The following is an 18,337-nucleotide window of genomic DNA, read 5'->3' as shown; positions in this document are numbered from 1 at the left end:
TGCTTTGTAGCCGAGTTTGAATAAATGAGTTTGAGTATTGATCTTATCCAAAGGGCTGAGGACCGAGGGTAGGATGTAGCTTAGTTTGCATTATATGAAACTAAAAATCCTTCTGGGAGGAGGTCCTCCATCTATCTAAGCTGGGGCTCGATTCTACAATTTTACTTAAGCAACATACGATTGATATCCAACTGCGATCCAATCTCGACTCAGTTACGATTAATGAACGTTTTTATCCTTTTTTGTGAATTGTGATTCAATAATGAATCCTGTTGTCTGCAGAGGATTTATGATTGCAATATGATGGTAGAGCCAGGCTACGCCATAGACCAAATGGCAGACCAATGACAAACCAATGAAATGTCATTGGAATACGATCGGTCTTAAATTCGTAGCAGAATGCCCACTACGGTTACGGCTATTGAGATTCAATTGTTATCCAATTTTCATAATTTAACAGATCGACCCCGTGAATAGTTTTATTTTAGTATTGAGTGATCTGTCTTCCTCGGTTGCACTCGCGCCACTCGCGGCGAAATGGATCAAGCCCTTAAAAAGGGTCGTGAGCACATCTATCCACTGAAGCTGAAAATTTTGTATCTTTTCAAAAATTCAGGCTAACTACAAGGGAGTGTATCATTAGGGGCGGAATACATAAAGGGGAGTACGAGAGAGCTCTTAGGGGGAGTGCATAGGGGGTTTATAGATTCTTATGGGATTCAAAGGGAGACTTAATGAAGGAGTACCTCGGTGGAGTAAGTACATAGTAAATAGGGGTACTTACTTACTTAGTGCATAAGATAGTATAAAGGGAAGCACATAAGGAAGTAGACAGTACATACGAGGATTACATAAGATAATGTACAAAAGGCGTACATATGGGAGTACAAAGGAGATTACGATAGGGCTTCTGTCTTCTTTAAGATTATCTTATTTTGCTACGAACAAAGAAATAATATTAAAAACACTAACTGGGAAATAGTAGTAATTTAGTACACCAACATGGTAATAAAAAACAGTAGAAAATTATTCTAGTAGTTTTTTTAGAAATGTCGGATGGACGAGCGATGGGCCGCGGCCGTAGTGACGTTTATTATCAGAAATTATTTTGAAATATACAATTTAGGGCGTATTATAATAGTTACATTCACAACTAGTTTTATAGTGGATGACCTTATCCGAAATAAAGTTTGTTAGAAAACCGGTGTCATTGTAAGGATTTGTGGCCATAACCTCTTCGTCTGGACAATCTATAATCTTTCTTGTCGTAATTAAAGCTAAAAATTCTTTAGCTCGCGATAAATGAAAGTGTTGTTTACATTCCGTGAAGTGTATGGTGTGCGAATTGTACGCGTTGTGTGTGCGAAACTGTCGGTGATCAGTTAAGTGAAGTAAAAATGTGCAAACGAGTAGCTTTGTGTTTAAAATGTGTTTAAATTTGTGTAATCCAATTACAAAGTGTATTTGTGTTATTTGTGCTGGAATGTTGCCGTAGGAGTGCAATGTCCAGGCTTGTGGACTACTTCGTAATTGTGGGCTTCGACCACGAGAAGGAGAGTAAGTAAAAACCTATTCATATTTTGTAGTACCTTCGAATTTAGTTACTCTACTCACGTATTTTCATACGGACGTTATGTGGCGCGAAAAACTAACAGGTTTAAAATCTACGCACAGACCAAGCAACAGGCTGAATACTTGATGACCTTTGCTCAAATTATGTAAATTAATAATTATATCATTAGCTAGATAAACAAAAAAGTGTACTAACAAACAACATTGCATAATGTTTATTAACTAATCTGATTATGAATGTACTTACATACAGACTGTAGGATACAATAATGAAAAAGATTTCTAACTTACTATATAAAGTAAGATTATTCACAAGCTTTCCAATTTTTATGGTTACTTCAAACTTACAAGTACCATAGACATCAAAGGTATTTTGTTTTAAAACAATGTTAAATTAATTCCATCAAAGTTTTACATGCAAATTGCCTATGTTGAAAGAGTATAATAAATGTTTATGGCATACTCTTGTTGTGTATTAATTTATGTGAATAACTTAAGTAAAATTACACATAATTTATATACAATTTTGTTCTTTCTCAAATCTTGTCATAATTTGTCCAAATGTGTTTCTATAGTGACTTGTAAAGTGTACCTTTTCAATTGTGTACACTGTTTTTCTTATCACAAAATCTGTTACAAAGTCAATGGGTTTCTATTTCAAAATTTATCTCAGGTATTTACTATACATTGATGTGTATACATATATTGTTTGAATTTAAAACACTACAATTTAATATAAAACTTAAACTGATTTGAATAAGAGATATACCTAAATATGGCTAATATATGGATATATTGACCACAACCTTTTTGTCAGCAAAACTTGTATATAGAGCTAGTATTTCAAGACACTAGGTAGTTTAGGGGTCATCATAGGTATAATGCACAAAAAAAAAAGCTCCCAAGGGATTGATTCAGAAAGCAGTACTCCTTGATATGGCGCATATTGTAAGGAGGTTTCTGTCTCTGGGACTTTAACCACCGGTACCTTGGACCCTGTGCCCAATATTGGTGGCCACCTATTTTTATTTTTATAATGAATATTTAAAAATGTAAACAATATGTTTTAAAATAAATAAATGAACAAGCTCCGAGATTTAAGGAAGTTCTAAGTTGCATCATAATATTTGCTCATATCTATTTTCGAGAGCCAAGTTAAACAAGCCACAATAAATATCAGTTTTACTAAACTTCTCGCAATCAGTATTTGCCTGGATAAACAAAAATTATCATAATTCTTCCATTTTCCCTAATTTAGGGCAAGATTTATCATGCTAATGAGCAGAAAAATTTAATGCCTTGATTAAATTAGGTTTGATATTTGAGTCATATGATGTTCTATTATTATTTAATATTCATAATAAACATCATCTGGCTGCCAGATATCTCACACAAAGTTATCTGGCATTTTGAGGATTATTTCCTTATATACTATGATAGTAGCTGTTCCCCACGTTTCCACCCAAATCCCCAAGCCACTACTTCCTGCACCTAGATGAAAAGTAGTGTATAATCCATGGCATCTGCACCTAATTCTAAATTCCAACAGACAAGAGATTCTGAAATTAAAAACTTCCAATCTTGAATACCAAAACAAATTGAATAACAAAAGAGGCCCCTATGCAGCAATTAACTATACATTATAATATAATGAGTCATCAAGTTCATTGACAGGGCTGTGCATATCTGTGCCCTGTTTCATAGCGATGAGCTTCGTGCCAGTACTCTTGTTTTAAATAGGTTTTAGTTCCTTGTTTGTAGATGAAAATTTATTAGGGATAAATTTTGTTGTTTAAGATATCTAGGCAGAGAGTAGTAAAGTTGTTCTGATGTGTAATTTTGTGTCTACATATTTGTATGAAACAGCTTGAATATTTTGCAGACTTTAACAGTGTTCTACATGTTTTCTTTACTGCATAAGTACCTACTCTCTTATTGAAATTGATAACTGCCGTAAATAATAGGCCTACCTTCCCTATCTACTTAACAAAACTTTATTCAGTAAATACATAACCAAGAAATATGCTACAATACTATTTAGATGTAGGTATTACGTCAGGTCAGTTAGCGCGCTAATAAATGATTACCTAATGAAGCGCGAATCGTTTTGGAAATGATTAAACTTTGTTATATCAAGAGCAGTAAAATTAGGCTGGGTTCAAACTGAGTTAGTGTTTGAGAATGCTAGATGTCATGACCCTTGAAAAACATCGTAATTTTATCAAAAGTTGGGATTGTTTTTTTTCATCTTATTGCAGCATAATGATGTAACTCTTACTGCTAATTATTATTAATACTAATTTACTCATTGCATACTTTAAAAAATCTAGTATCGGAGACAATAGAGCAGCAGGAAACAAGGAACAAAGAAATTTCACAAACACAAACATTGCAAGCGACAGTTTCAGTGTGAAACTGTCTCAACTTTGTAGTTAAAATAAATTTCTCGAGCGCGCATCTGAATTGGTGCCTAATTCATTCGGCCTTGAATGATGATGCTCGTTAAATAGCCAGAACTGATCTACGTATTGATTTATTTATTGGACTATGGCGCGCCTTACTCGTGTTTATGGTTCCACTTTAAATTGACACACAAAATTAACAGAGCATTTTTTTCTTCTGAAGTTCATGGTACAATTTCGTCGCTTTTCACGGGAAATAATGATCCATAATTTAGTGATAAGATAAATTCCACTGCCTGTTACTTGTGACATGACGGCAGATAGAAGAGTATAATCATCGGCAAGGATACTGAGCCCTGACCTTCACCTGCGCAGATTTATTGACTTAAGTGTACAGTGCGCAAAGCGATCCCCACTCTTCCGCCGAGAGCTCATTATCCGTGCCGATAACTATATTAAAGAAGAAAACATGCTGAGTGGTCAGGATCATGATGATATTCCAATGGCCACTTTTAGATCCTCAGCTTCTTATGAGGTTAAGAAGTTTGCTACTTTAAAAATTATATTAAAAGTACAGTTCCAAATTAGCATCGCGAGACCAGTCATACGTAATATTGAAGTCATTGAACACGTAATACTTTCTTCACACATTTTCCTGAACATGCAGCTACTATTAAAAAATAACGAATTGGCACGCTCCCGCATACTTCTCTTTCAGTTTTATTTTAATTTGCACGTTTTACTGAAGTACAGTCGGCAACTAATGTCGTTGAATTCTAATGACTGCTACTGAGTAGCATTCCGGGACGACGGCTTTAGATGCCTTTCCAGGCACGGGAGTATAGCATCGCCAACTTTCAGACTCTGGGCTGTTTTCTGATAGTTTCTAAAACCCCCAAAGCGGGTTTTTTCGGACCGACCCGGCAATGAACCCAATTCCTCATGCACAGCATGAGCGCTATGAGATTACTGAACGGTGCCGTTTTTTCCATAATATAATGGTGTTTATATTTATTTATAAATATACTCTAAGATTCTCACAACACCAAGCAACAGTTTTAATACAACTTTGTATAAACACGTGCCTTCTGCTCGTTCTAAATCATAGGTTCGTTGAGGGCGAGTCCAAAATAGTATACTAATGAACTTCGACCGTCAGTAATTGATGGGATTGACCTGTTTCACGAGGCCCGGCCCAAAACGTGTAATTATGTTGACGCTATCGAACGCCCTTATTAGGGTCGTAGCATACTTCCTATCTTTCGGAAAGGGATCGTCATCTTATCAATTCATTTTTATGAAACTCCCTACTAGGGAATGCAATCCCGATCCCGCGGGATCCCGATCTCGCGAGATCTCGTGTAATTTTTCGGGATCAATCCCGACGCATCATATGACGAGATCCCGTTCGAGATTGACGGGATTGGGCGGCAGTGGTCAGTGACGCAACACACACACAACCAAGTCCTTCTGCACCTGTATATACGTCCACGAGCTTAGACAAATTAGAATCTACCATTAAAAAAGAAATGGATTTGCTTGAGTGTGGAGGAACAAGGGGGCGATTTTTGCAGTTTGCATATAATTGCTTCGCCACGCTGTTGCCAACCAGCGTTGAGTCGGAGAGGGCATTCTCAGCAGCGGGGTACATTGCAACGGACATTAGATGCCGTTTAGCAGATGAAACTATTAATACCCTTGGTTTTTTAAGGAGTCATTTTCAAAATCACTCTTTTTACTAATTCCCTTGAAATAAGCTTATTGTTTTGATTACCTAATTTACCTACGCACATACGTAGATTTGACCAATTTAGGCGGCCAAAAATATTTTACAATGTATTTCGTTTTTTCTATCTTTATTTTATCATTATTTTATTATTTATTTTATTTAAGCATTGTATTTTGATAATAAGCATGTTTTATTGAAAAAAACCGTAAATATTTTTTTTTTAATGTAGAGTATCATATATTTTCATTTTAAAAGTAGTTATGATATTTTTTATTATATCTATTTCAAAATAATATGTAATGTAGTAAAAAAAAAATTAATATTTTTTTATTCCTCACTTTCTGCCTCTGATATATCAGACTCTGTGTTTGATTCAGCTGGTAGTAGCATATTTTATTGTTTCAGGGCAAAATAATCTTGTTTTGATGTTTTTTTTTTGTTGGTCACATTTCTTCAGTTTCGTATTTCTTTAGTTTTCCTTCGTTTAGTCCTCTCACTACAATCTTTAAGTGATTTAGATGGCCGCCCCGGTCGATTTCCAACACTTGTCGGGCGTTCAAATGTTGTGCTTAACCAATTCTCATTAGTTTTAAGGATTTTTTTTACAGTTTCAGTTTTTTACTTTCGTAGCTATTTTAAAATATGCAAATCTTTGTTTAAAACTGCTTATATTATCAGGTGTGTCACCCTAATAGGTCAAAAGTTAGTTTCCTAGGTAATTTAGTTTTTCTTCCAAATTAGTCAGATCTTGCTATTGTATTTTATTGTAAATATAACGTAGGGTCACTATTTTTACGCCAGAGGTACTCAAAACAAAAAAAAATGCACTTTGTGACATTTTAAAGAAAAAAGTATTTTATTTTTGTATGAGCTTCAAATCTTAAAAAGCCTGTAAGTCGGACATCCGCAGCTATCCGCAGCCAAAAAATATGTCGTAAGCTAGTTTAATATGTCAAATATCTAAAACTAAAAAAAATGTTACGCGGTCGAACGCGATAATATAACAAAATTGTGTTTAAACAAGAAAATTACTAAAAAAATATTTTGCTTACACACCCTCTTTTAAAATTGAAATAATACTATAAAAAATTAAGTGATCACACTTAAAATATATTAAAATAAATAAAAGCAGTTATCAGACATACAGCTTTTTCAGTCATCTGAATTCAATTTTTTTTTAAATTAGACGGGATCCCGAAAATTCCGGGATCCCGCGGGATTGATATTTCTAATCCCGCGGGATCCCGAATTTGCAATCTCGAGTCGGGATTGCATTCCCTACTCCCTACTGCATCGCACACTAATCGTAATGGCGAGATTGGAAGACCAAAGACCGGTGTGTGCTGTACTTGGTACGCACAAAGATGTTTCCTCTGGTCCTACCGCTGTAGTAAATATTTCTAAACTGAGTGCGAACATTTCTAACGTATTCCCAAAATGCCATATGCCAGTGCCCGACGCTAAGACATTTTTTGACGGATTCTCGCCATAACGCAACCTCCTTGCATCGGGACAATAAGTCGATAAGGGTGATACGGTAACTATCCGTTTCCGAGTTCATGTGTGCTACGACCCTTAGGTAGCCGACCCATCTTATCTCTGTTATAAACTTGGATGGATTGGCTATTGATTACAGACTGATGAATATTTGAATGGACAGGCGTTAGTGTCAATATAAACACAATGAGATTATGTTCGTATTGTCCAAATGTCCAAAGATGTAGGATATGTCCAATGTCTATTATTATAGGTTATACGCTTTCCCTGAAAACTATCAGACCCCTTCTAAAAATGTGTGTATTGTAGTTCTATTTTTGTAATATCCTTGATAAGACAATAATGGCTCACACAGATTTATTGAAAACATACTAAAAATATGTTCACAGTCCCGCACCCCAGATAAAAAGTAGCCTATAGATAGGCTTCTTCGATAAATGGGCTATCTAATGCTGAAGTAATTTTGCAAATCAGCCCTTTGGTTCCTGAAATTAGCGCGTTTGAACTAGCAATCTTTTCAGCTAAACATTAAAATAGACATTATTAGTATTGTTTCCTGTTTGCACCATCTCAATACGTTTACATAAAGCCTTACCTCCTACTTTTATACTTATTTTTTATTCAGCCGCCTCTGAAATCGAGTTGGGTGACCCAATTACCTTACTGCCTATTTCTAAATCGAATACAAGAAAAGGGCAGCCCTACGGACTCACACAATAAAATGATTAACATGCAAATGTATGAGCGGATGTCCATTTTAGAGTTTCCTGTAGGGATGTAGTTACGAAATTAGGAATATATTTAACATTAATTTGGTTGAAGTAAATGAATATTAAATGTCGGTAATCCATTCGTTAAATCTCTATACTTCGAAACTCTTGTAATAAAAAGGAAACATTTTTTTGTTTGTTTGTACCCTAAACTCTCCGAGACTTTTTCTTCTTCTAAAAATTCTTTCACTGTTGGGAAGCTACACTATCCCCAGAGTGACATACGTATATTTTGTCCCACTACGTAAAGAACTTCCCACGGGACACGAGTGAAACCGCTGGAAACAGCTAGTCACTTGTAATATCAAGATCGTAAGCACGTATTTAACCTTCGTAAGCTCGTATAAAAATTCAATTTCCTTTTACATGACAAAGTAGGCACAAAACAGACGTATTGTCTGCCCACAATGGCTCTAGGCGTATTGTCATTGGCTTATTTTAGCTAGACTGAATCGTAGACTGTTAAATATTATATTGATCATGCGGTTATTTCGTTTGCGACATTGAGAATTGTATTGCTTATGTTTTTGTGTTATTTTACCGATACTTAAATGTATGAGGGAAACTGTACTGGCCAATTTAGGACATTGAGGTACCTAATTGCCATAGGTACATACATTTCATTCGGAGTTCTGTTCTGCCTATGTATTGCAATAAACTTGAAATGCAAATTTTCCCAACTGGCTCAAGCGAAAATTCGTGAAAGAACTTCATTTGATGGCTCCAGTTTCCCTTCAAATATTTCGCAAGTGTTTGTATCTAGTAAGGTAAAATCTTGATTTTGATAAATATCTTAACCTGGATACATTCACTCACAGACGCCAACGTACAGCTAAACATTCATAAAAGTTCCGCGAGCTTCTAAAGTATTTCATTCATTCGCTTCTAACATTTGCCAGAATTTTACGAGCAGAGCTAAAAGTTATTGATGAACTACTGAAACTATGTGGGCAGTTAATAGTAACAAATTCCTGTACGATGCTGGCTAACAGTGAATCAGCAGTTTATTTACCCGGGTTCTTCTGACTCAGCGAATGGAAAATCGGTGTTATATGGCCATCCGGGTATAACTTATAAGCCAGAAACTAAGATTGAGAAAAATAATGATATCGCAATTAGGTTTGGCTGGACCAAACACTTGAGGGTGTAAAAATATGAACATGAAATTAATAGACTATAATAAAGAAAGGTATAGAACTTTTTATACCTCTGATACAACATGATTTTAGCAGCACGCTACTTTTTTACAGCAGTCTCGTGGCGAGCTAGTAAAATGCTAAAACTTAGCTACATGGATCACTGCAAAAAAGTTGAATAAAAAAAGCTAAAATGCTTTTGCTTCAAAGAATAAAATGTACTCATCCGTTTTTACGAGTAGTACCCAATAAAAATGTTTCACAATAGTCTCGTATGATTCAATGAATAAGATACAAAAACAAATCTTCCACCAAAACAGACGCTGATCGAGTTTGTTGTGATTCATGACATTTTACAAAACAAATCAAAAATGGCCTTGAAAGCAAACGGTAGACACTTGGTAAATATCAACACATGTGTGCTTAAAGATAAGACAACGAAGAAAGTTTAAGTGTATTCCCTTAAAAAGATCTATATCATCTACCGCGCCTTTTCCCAACTATTTTGGGGTCGGCTTCCAGTCTAACCGAATTCAGTTGAGTACCAGTGTTTCACAAGGAGCGACTGTCTATCGGATCTCCTCAATCCAGTTACCCGGGCAACCCAATTACTCCTAGATAAGACTAGTTATCAAACTTACTCCAAATAACCTTTGCCATTAAAATACCAAAACAAGTTCAACAATAGTGCATTTTTTGCTAATTTCCTAGTTGCTATCTGACATCAGTATTACGTCATTTCGCACGACTCGTGTGAGTCATGTTGCAAAATGTTTGCAGAATAACAACTTGTTCCCGTGAAAAGCGGTTTCTGCTGACAGAAATGAAACTCAGTATTTGGACACATATGTGGCGAATGTAATTTTCCACGAAAGAAAATATGCTTCTTTGAACTCATTTTTCTAATAATTTTTTAGCTAACTGGTCAGTCATTATTGGAACAAGAATGATCAACTAAAGTATTGTATTTGAATTTAGTGATGGTTTGAGATATTCTGAAATCAGACCCTCCGTTAAAGCAACGTGTATCATCGACAATGATGAGGTATTTTGCAATATTACGTTTCAATGTCAATTATTACATTCTGTGATTCATTTGTTTTATCATTTTCATCTTCATTCAATGCTTTTGTCATGTCTGTTTTGTCAACTACGACCCTCGGTATGTCATTATTTTCATGTAAAATTTAAATTATCGAGTTTACAGTTCAGAGTGTGACAATAGTAATTCCATTGCAGTTAAAATATTCGCGTTTCCATTTTATTGCGCACACGCAGATTCCTTTGTTTCGTATAATATTTAAAGTTATTGTTATGTCCCATTCACACGAGCACGTATTTGTAATTTATGCCTAAGCGTAGGGTTCAATTTACATAGTTTACACTATGATGTCGATGTTAGTTTCTACCTACAAATAACATAGTTTTTGGGGTTTGACCTATTGTAATCGTTCTCTGCTTCCCAAAAACACCCATATTATTTTGACTCTTCGACAGTGTACCGTAGTCTAACTTTTTTGGCTTTTAGGCTCGATTTGTAAGTTTGTTAATAAGTCCAAGGTCAAACATATGTAATACCATAGAATTAATTGAAAACTGGTTTCACAGGTTACAGAAACATCCACAATCAGTCGTTGTTTCCTGTACTGTTTACAAAATATGTTTCCCTAAAGCGGTTTCTATGTGCCTGTATATTACCTTACCGTGTTTCCTTAAACCGTTACGCGTTATTTCACATTGTTAGAGTAACTGTTAACTATATCAATTAACCGTGAATTTGCATGCGATTGTGAAGGTCGAGTGGAACATTGATAACGTGTTAATTGGTTATTAGATTTGACATTGGTTTGCTTTGAAAGTTTTAAGCTAAGCGTCCACTTGTCGGTATCGTACGCAACGGACGCAACGCACGCAACGGATCGTAGTATTATTTATATAGAAACTCAAACAAGATGTGCGATGCGTACGATGCGGACAGGTGGACGCACTTGTTTGAGTTTCTATATAAATAATACTACGATCCGTTGCGTGCGATACGTCCGTTGCGTACGATACCGACAAGTGGACGCTTAGCTTAAGTGTTCGTTTGGGCGCCCGTATGGGTCTTTTGAGAATGTTATTTTTAAAGCTGACTAAGTTTTACCTTATTCTGGACTGAAGCTCAGTCTTTGAATGTATTCTAATATCGTCAGCTATCTTTTAATGTTTTGATTCCACTTGTATCTAATATGTATTCTTCAGCGACGATTCTTCCCAAATTATTTGGCAATCCCTGCCAATTTTTAAACCAAATATTGACAAATTGATATGTTTGTGGGTAAATGGTGCAGAAATAAGAAGACGTGGGGTTTCGATGGATACTAGTTTAATACTGCCGTGCGCAATGACACCTTCACACAATGCGGTGCTACACATGAGTGAGCGAGATGCACATACACATCATTCCTCCACACTAATTTTGAAATCTGTAGACAGAATACTTAGTATTACAATTTATCAATTAATAACATAAACTTATAATTAACTTATAATCTACTTATAAAATACTGAGTAATCTACCTTCTTCCTAACTCGCTGAGAACGTGCACGTGATAATTGCGGAGATGAATCCTGTGGCCTGGCCGAGGCTTGAGGAGCCTGGGCGTCTGGCATACAACTGACAGATTGGCGTACACCTTCTCGAGCTTCAGTACAAATTACATCGCTACCACTACTACTGCTTCCAGCAGCATTGCTAGAACCTTCCACGCTAGTAATAGTAACTGGCGCTGCCACCGTTTCTTCTTCCACCGGTTCCTCTGAATCTACACCTGTTGTGCTAACTGAATCCGACTCACTAATTAATTCGGATGTTGTTGGACTAAACTGAATTGTTGAAGTCGGTGAACTAGGAACGGGTGGAACCCCTGAAGGCATCGGTTCATCACAATCAATTGATCTTGCTATACCTTTATTTTTACACTCTAAAAGCTGATCAAGATGCCTAATACAAGATACACTTTGATCATCAACCACCACTTCATACATTCTTTTCCCTATCACTTTACTTATTACTCCTAATTTCCAAGCTTCTTTTCTACCACTGTACCACCGGACCCATACCCTGTCACCAATCACAAAGGCTCTGCTACTACATTCATTCTCCTTCGACATTGTTTTATGCGATTCATTTTCTTTTGGAAGTATTAAATCAAGCCGTGATCTCAGCTTCCGACCAAACATTAATTCTGCGGGCGAGTGTCCAGTAGTGCAGTGCTCTGTATTCCTATATTCAAATAAATAGCCTATCAATTTTTCACGTAACACATGTTGTGCAGAGTTTTCACTTAATATTATTTTCAACATCTTTTTACATGTTCTTACTGAGTTTTCCGCTTGACCGTTGCTACATGGATGGTAAATTGGAGTCGTCATGTATTTAATGCCATTATTGGAACAGAACAAATTAAATTCCTTTGAATTTATCTTGGGATCGTTATCTGAAACTAAAGTACAAGGTAAACCAAACACAGAAAAACATTGTTTCAGTTTTCTTATCAAAGATTGGCTAGTAGTATCATTTTGCATGTTAATACATTCTAACCATTTAGAGTATGCGTCAATCACTACTAGATACGTCTGTTGACGTATAGACAGATAGTCAATGTGGATGCGTTCCCACGGCGCGGCTGGACTCGGCCACGGCGCGGGCGCAGCTCGCGGCGGCGCAGGCCGCACGCTCGCGCAAACGTCGCATGCGCCGATACACCTCTCAATATCCTCGTCTATACCGGGCCACCACATCCTACTACGCGCATTACATTTCATTTTTACTATGCCTAAATGCGTGCTGTGCAGTTCGCGCAACATTCTTTCTCGCAGTGCCACTGGAATTACCACCTTATGACCCCGCATTAAAATACCATTTTCGTATTGCAAATCATTACGACATAAAAAGAAGGGACGAATAGACTCGCAAACAATCTTACGAGGCCAACCTACATTTGTATATTTAATGACGGTTTGAATAATTTTATCACTACAAGTTGCCTTCTTTAAATCCATTAACAAAACAGCTGGGTCGGTCACGTCTAAGAAATTCAGTGACAAATATGCGTCATATTCGCTATCTCCCTTGCACGCAGTATCCGCCACAGGTGCACGGGAAAAATAATCAGCGACTAAGTTATTATCACTTGATATATACTGAACTGTATAGTTGTATGCAGAAAGTATAATAGCGTATCTTTGTAACCGTAATGCTGTAGTTATCGATATACCCGTTTTATTATTAAATATTGATACCAGGGGCCGGTGGTCGGTCTTAAGAATAAATGGCTCGCTTCTTCCGTAAAGGTATTGATGGAAGTGTTTGACACCAAAAATGATCGCTGTCGCTTCTTTTTGTATTTGACTATAATTGCGTTCGCTTACCGAAAGCGACCGCGAGGCGTACGCTAATGGTCGCTCGCCGCCATCGCTGCCCCGTTGAGATAGGACAGCCCCGAGTCCATGCGGCCCGGCATCTACTGATAGCACTAGCTGCGCGCTCGGCTCGAAATGCGCCAGCACGCGCTCAGAGGCGAGCTCAGCGCACACGCGACGCACCGCGCGGCGCTGGCGCGCTCCCCACTCCCACCGCGCGCCACTGCGCAGCAACTCGTGGAGCGGGCTCATAATGCTCGATGCATTAGGAATAAAAACCCTGTAGTAGTTGACTACTCCTAGGAACCTCTTTACTTCCGTAATATTTGTCGGTTCCGGCGCATTTAATATTGCCTTAACTTTATCGCGGTTAGTACGTAATCCGTTCTTATCGATAATGTAACCTAAGTACGTTACATTATCCTTAAAAAACTCGCATTTGTCTTTCTGAAGGCGCAACCCCGCTTCATTTAACCTGCTTAGAACCTGTGCTAATCTCTTTATATGAAGTGCTTTTGTTGGCGCAGTCAAACAAATATCGTCTAACCATATACTAACTCCTTCGATACCCAACAATAAAACTTCCATTGCTTTTTGGAACAGGGCAGGAGCATTCGCAAGACCGTAAACTAGACGTGTATATTTAAATAATCCTTTTGGTGTGTTAATAGTAGTCAACTCCTGAGAATCTTCCGAGAGACAAAATTGATTATATGCATTTTTTAAATCTATTTTCGAATAATGTTCTCCCCCACCAAGCTTAGCAAACACTTCTTCAATCCTTGGTAGCGGGTACTTATCTATTATAAGGTCCTTATTAAGTGTGACTGAAAAATCACCTGCTATCTTAACCGTGTTATTATCCTTTAAAACCGGTACTATGGGTGTTGCATAACGTGAATTACTTACCGGAACTAGTATGCCCAAACTGACTAATCTATCTAATTCTAATTCTACCTTGTCTTTTAAGGCAAACGGTATTGGTCGGGCCTTAAAGAATTTTGGTACTGAATTTTCCTTTAATCGTAGGTGCACTTTAAATTTATTAAAACAACCAAGTTCATCTTTCCATAAGCTAGGAAACTGTTCCAATAATGCATTAACATCGTGATCCTGACTTATTTTATAAACATTTGTTAAAATTAAACCGAAAGTGGACATGAAATCGCGCCCGAGTAGGGGAGGGCCATTCGAGTCTACTACAAATATCTTAATTTCTTTCCTTTGTGCTTTATATTCGACAATAGGCTGGAAATACCCCAACGGCGAGATTTTATGTCCGTTATATAAACACATTTTAATCGTACAGTCAGTTAAGTTATAATGTGCAAACAGTTCTGAGTACATTCTATTTGATATGACAGAAACTCCAGACCCAGAATCTAACTCCATGGTTACATTTTTATCACCTACTTTAATGTCTAAACACAACGGTTTGTCTGTTACATACCTTATGTTAAAATTATGGCATTCCTTACAGCTACCGTCTGTTTCACTATCACTATCATCGCTTCCGATATTATTGACGCGAACACGGTTGGTTTGGTTTTTTTTATTACACACTTTCTTTAAATGCCCTTCTTTTCCACATTTTTGACACTTATAATTTTTGTAACGACACACATCCTTATCGTGACCTTTTAAACCGCATATAGAACAACGGCCAGCCTCACGACTTGCATCTCGTGTCCCCGCACGAGCGCCGCCTGCGCCGCTGCCACCGCCGCCGCGACGTGAACCGCCCTTGTATATTTTGTTCACCGGTTCTTCTTTTATGGCAGTGTCATCTGTGGACAACACCTTCCTGGCTTCTCTAGCGCATTCCGCTCGCTCAGCTATCTCCAACGCTTTGTTAAATTCCAACGTGGAAGCATTCTGCTCAAATAGCTTATCACGCTCGGGCCCCGCTCCTAAGCCCAGGACAAAACGATCCGTCAGGTTTGTGTCCAAAGCGGATCCGAAGTTACAGTAGCTCGCCAATCCTCGCAGTCGTGCAGCCCAATCGCCCAATGACTCGCCTGAGCTCCTCTTAGCTCCATAAAATTTGGCCTTGTCCGAAAATGAACATTGCTTCTGTTTGAAGTGAGTATCAAGCAGTTCCACCAGCTTCTTATAGTCCAGCGCCTCCAACTCGACCGGATAAGCCAAATTACGCACCAAACGATATGAGTCATCGGATAAATGTGTAATCAAGATTGCACTTTTATTCTCTTCCTTGACTTCGTTAACCTTCAAAAATTGGGTCAACCGCCCTTTGAAAATAGACCACTCGCCGGATTTATAATCAAACGTCGATAAATTACCCAAAAATGACTTCGCCATTTTTTATTTTTGTATGTGGGTAAAATCGTCCTCGTCGCCAATGATATGTTTGTGGGTAAATGGTGCAGAAATAAGAAGACGTGGGGTTTCGATGGATACTAGTTTAATACTGCCGTGCGCAATGACACCTTCACACAATGCGGTGCTACACATGAGTGAGCGAGATGCACATACACATCACAAATTCTTTCAAAAGTTGAGTTGGGAGAATTGTGCTGTAACTGTGAACCCTGTAAAGAACAACCGGAAGGAAACTCCATGAAAGGTACATAATCCTGGTTGCCTATAGTAGCGGTGACTACCTAATGTTTATTAATGTCTGTGGTTTCGATCGCGTGTTCATTTGTAATGTAACTTTGGGTTTCGAGATCGAACGGCCTCGCAATACAATGAGCTCATTTCCAAGGGCTCATGGAACATAAATGTCTTTTATTTACTAATATATGTACTAGCCATGGGACGTATACCTTACTAGCTTCTGCCAGCGGTTTCAACCGCATCCCGTGGGAACTACTTCCCGTACCGGGATAAAAAGTAGCCTATAGCCTTCCTCGATAAATGGGCTATCTAAAACTGAAAGAAATTTTCAAATCGGACCAGTAGTTCCTGAGATTAGCGCGTTCAAACAAACAAACAAACATACAAACAAACAAACAAACTCTTCAGCTTTATAATATTAGTATAGATACAACGCACGTACTCGTTGATGTTTAAATTGTTTTAGCTACAAAACATGGATCTCTCTGTAACGAAAAGTTTAGAAGAAGAAATTAATCAAGTCTTACTTCTTCTTTAGGTTTTTCTGGCCTCGGTATCTTCCAGCTGGCATTCGATTCCTTTACTTCTTCATCGTCTTCATCATATGCCTGTACTAAAATCCCTCTATTATTGTTATCACTTAATTTTCGACAAATTTTCTCTCTAGTTTTCTTTAGGAATGCGTCGCATAGTAAAAATCAGCTTACCATATAAACCCCTAGTAAACTTTCAAGTAACATAATAATAGCTAAATCAATTTCTCTCACCACCGTGTTCTTGTAACTGCGTAGTAAAGAGATGGCGTATAGAACCGGCCGCGCGGCCTCTAAGCATGAAGACCAGTTACCCTTCCAGTTGCACAACCTTCGAAACGTGATACTGTATTCAGATTTGCAGTTAGGACATGCATTCCCATGCTTTCACGTCGTCAATTGAAGTTTTATTTCCAAATCCTCTTTGCTGTTCAATATGAAATGGAATGCCGGTTTCGTAAGTGATAAGCGCTGAACCGTAGCGAAGGAATACACAGCTAGAAACTGATGTAGATATAATTGCATAGCTGGTTAATGATGCTTCTAGAATTCGAATGACTATAGGCTCCCGTTTGACAACTATCTCACCTGATGGTAAGCGACGATGTGGTGTAAGATGGAGCTCGCTTGCCTAGAAGTATTCTATTTACTCTTGACTTTTGGTTCTACGGAAGATAGCCTAAAAAAGGGCCTTTACAACAAGAATGATACCGTTATTTTCTTCCTGAACCTTTTTATGCGAAATCTCGTTTGTTGACGCGAAACTCGTGTTATCCACAGATAGAATCGCCTAAGGCCGAACAGTTTTTTATCCCTTGCCTTTGTACGAGAGATCCACAATGTTCAGCGGAGCGCTTATGATAAAAAACATCGTTACTCGTAATCCGAGCGTGAATTGCGTAGATTGTATGACATTAAATGGTACCAATGATATGAAGAACGCGTGACCGTTGATTTTGAATTGTTTTAAGTTGTCCGTTGCTAGATTTGGCACGAATTTGATGTTTTGTGCTCGCTTTTTGGTGGGTTAATAGGTTGACCCACAATTGAAAGATAAGCTATTTCGGTACTTAATTAATTACTTGAATAGATACCACATGATAGTTCAGTTATATACTTAAGTTCCTTAAATCTCTGAATATATCAACTCTTTCTCAGCTAGATATCTGTAACTTGCTACCAAATATCACAAGTTTTATCTTGTAGCGCTACTTAGTACTTACTTGCGCACCCGAGCTGCAGTAACACCTTGAACTTTTGGCTCAACACCAGCTGAACTGAACGGTGTAGAAGGGCTAATAAGTTTAACTGCAGTACAAATGGCAGGTGATTGTGTGTTTGTGTAATCTAAATTGTATCCAGTTTTACTTGACATAAAACTTCTGTTGCTGCAATGAGCCTTGTTAGCGTTTGCAAGTAGAATTTTTGGGCGCAATTTTAGCGTCTTTAGCAGTATTTTTGCCGGTAAACACCACTTTTTGTAGATAACCCAAATATCACCTAAGGACAGAAATACTAAAACTACACGTTTGGTGTCTTTGCCGTGGACACTAATATTAGAGACTTGAAACAGCAAAAAGGAAAAGTTACTCAAAATGCTAAACAAAATCGATGTATCGTCCAATAAAATGACATCACAGTTCGCTCTTACGGTTTGGCGAGTGACGTAACGCGACAAAACAAGGCTCGCTTCAAATCCGTCTAGACGCGTGCA

The 18,337-nt window shown here is 37.7% G+C and overlaps 2 protein-coding genes across 5 annotated transcripts in view; one reads left to right on the top strand and one right to left on the bottom strand.

Annotated features, from left to right (window-relative positions):
• The first annotated feature begins 1,046 nt into the window (after positions 1-1,046).
• Positions 1,047-18,337, top strand: part of LOC124635895 (myotubularin-related protein 5) — a 98,273-nt gene continuing 80,982 nt past the window's right edge. Inside the window, 1 exon segment of the mRNA XM_047171850.1 lies at positions 1,047-1,557. Within this exon segment, the coding sequence (XP_047027806.1) occupies positions 1,503-1,557 (55 nt within the window). The 5' untranslated portion in view covers positions 1,047-1,502.
• LOC124635886 (uncharacterized protein K02A2.6-like) lies at positions 11,455-16,012 on the bottom strand. 4 transcript variants are annotated; one of them, XM_047171840.1, is made up of 2 exons: positions 11,666-16,012; positions 11,455-11,571 (listed from the first exon to the last, which is right to left on the bottom strand). In XM_047171840.1, the coding sequence occupies exons 1-2, from the start codon at positions 15,830-15,832 to the stop codon at positions 11,467-11,469; spliced, it is 4,272 nt and encodes a 1,423-aa protein (XP_047027796.1). In that variant the 5' UTR covers positions 15,833-16,012; the 3' UTR covers positions 11,455-11,466. The 4 variants fall into 4 exon arrangements, with proteins under 4 accessions (XP_047027796.1, XP_047027797.1, XP_047027799.1 ...); XM_047171841.1 differs by having other exon boundaries at positions 13,520-16,012; XM_047171843.1 differs by having other exon boundaries at positions 14,961-16,012.

This window comes from Helicoverpa zea, chromosome 13 (assembly GCF_022581195.2).
Source record: "Helicoverpa zea isolate HzStark_Cry1AcR chromosome 13, ilHelZeax1.1, whole genome shotgun sequence".
In the NCBI taxonomy this organism is placed as follows: Eukaryota; Metazoa; Arthropoda; class Insecta; order Lepidoptera; family Noctuidae; genus Helicoverpa; species Helicoverpa zea.
The sequence above is the reverse complement of the archived record's forward strand: the minus strand, read 5'-3'. Positions and strand labels throughout refer to the sequence as shown.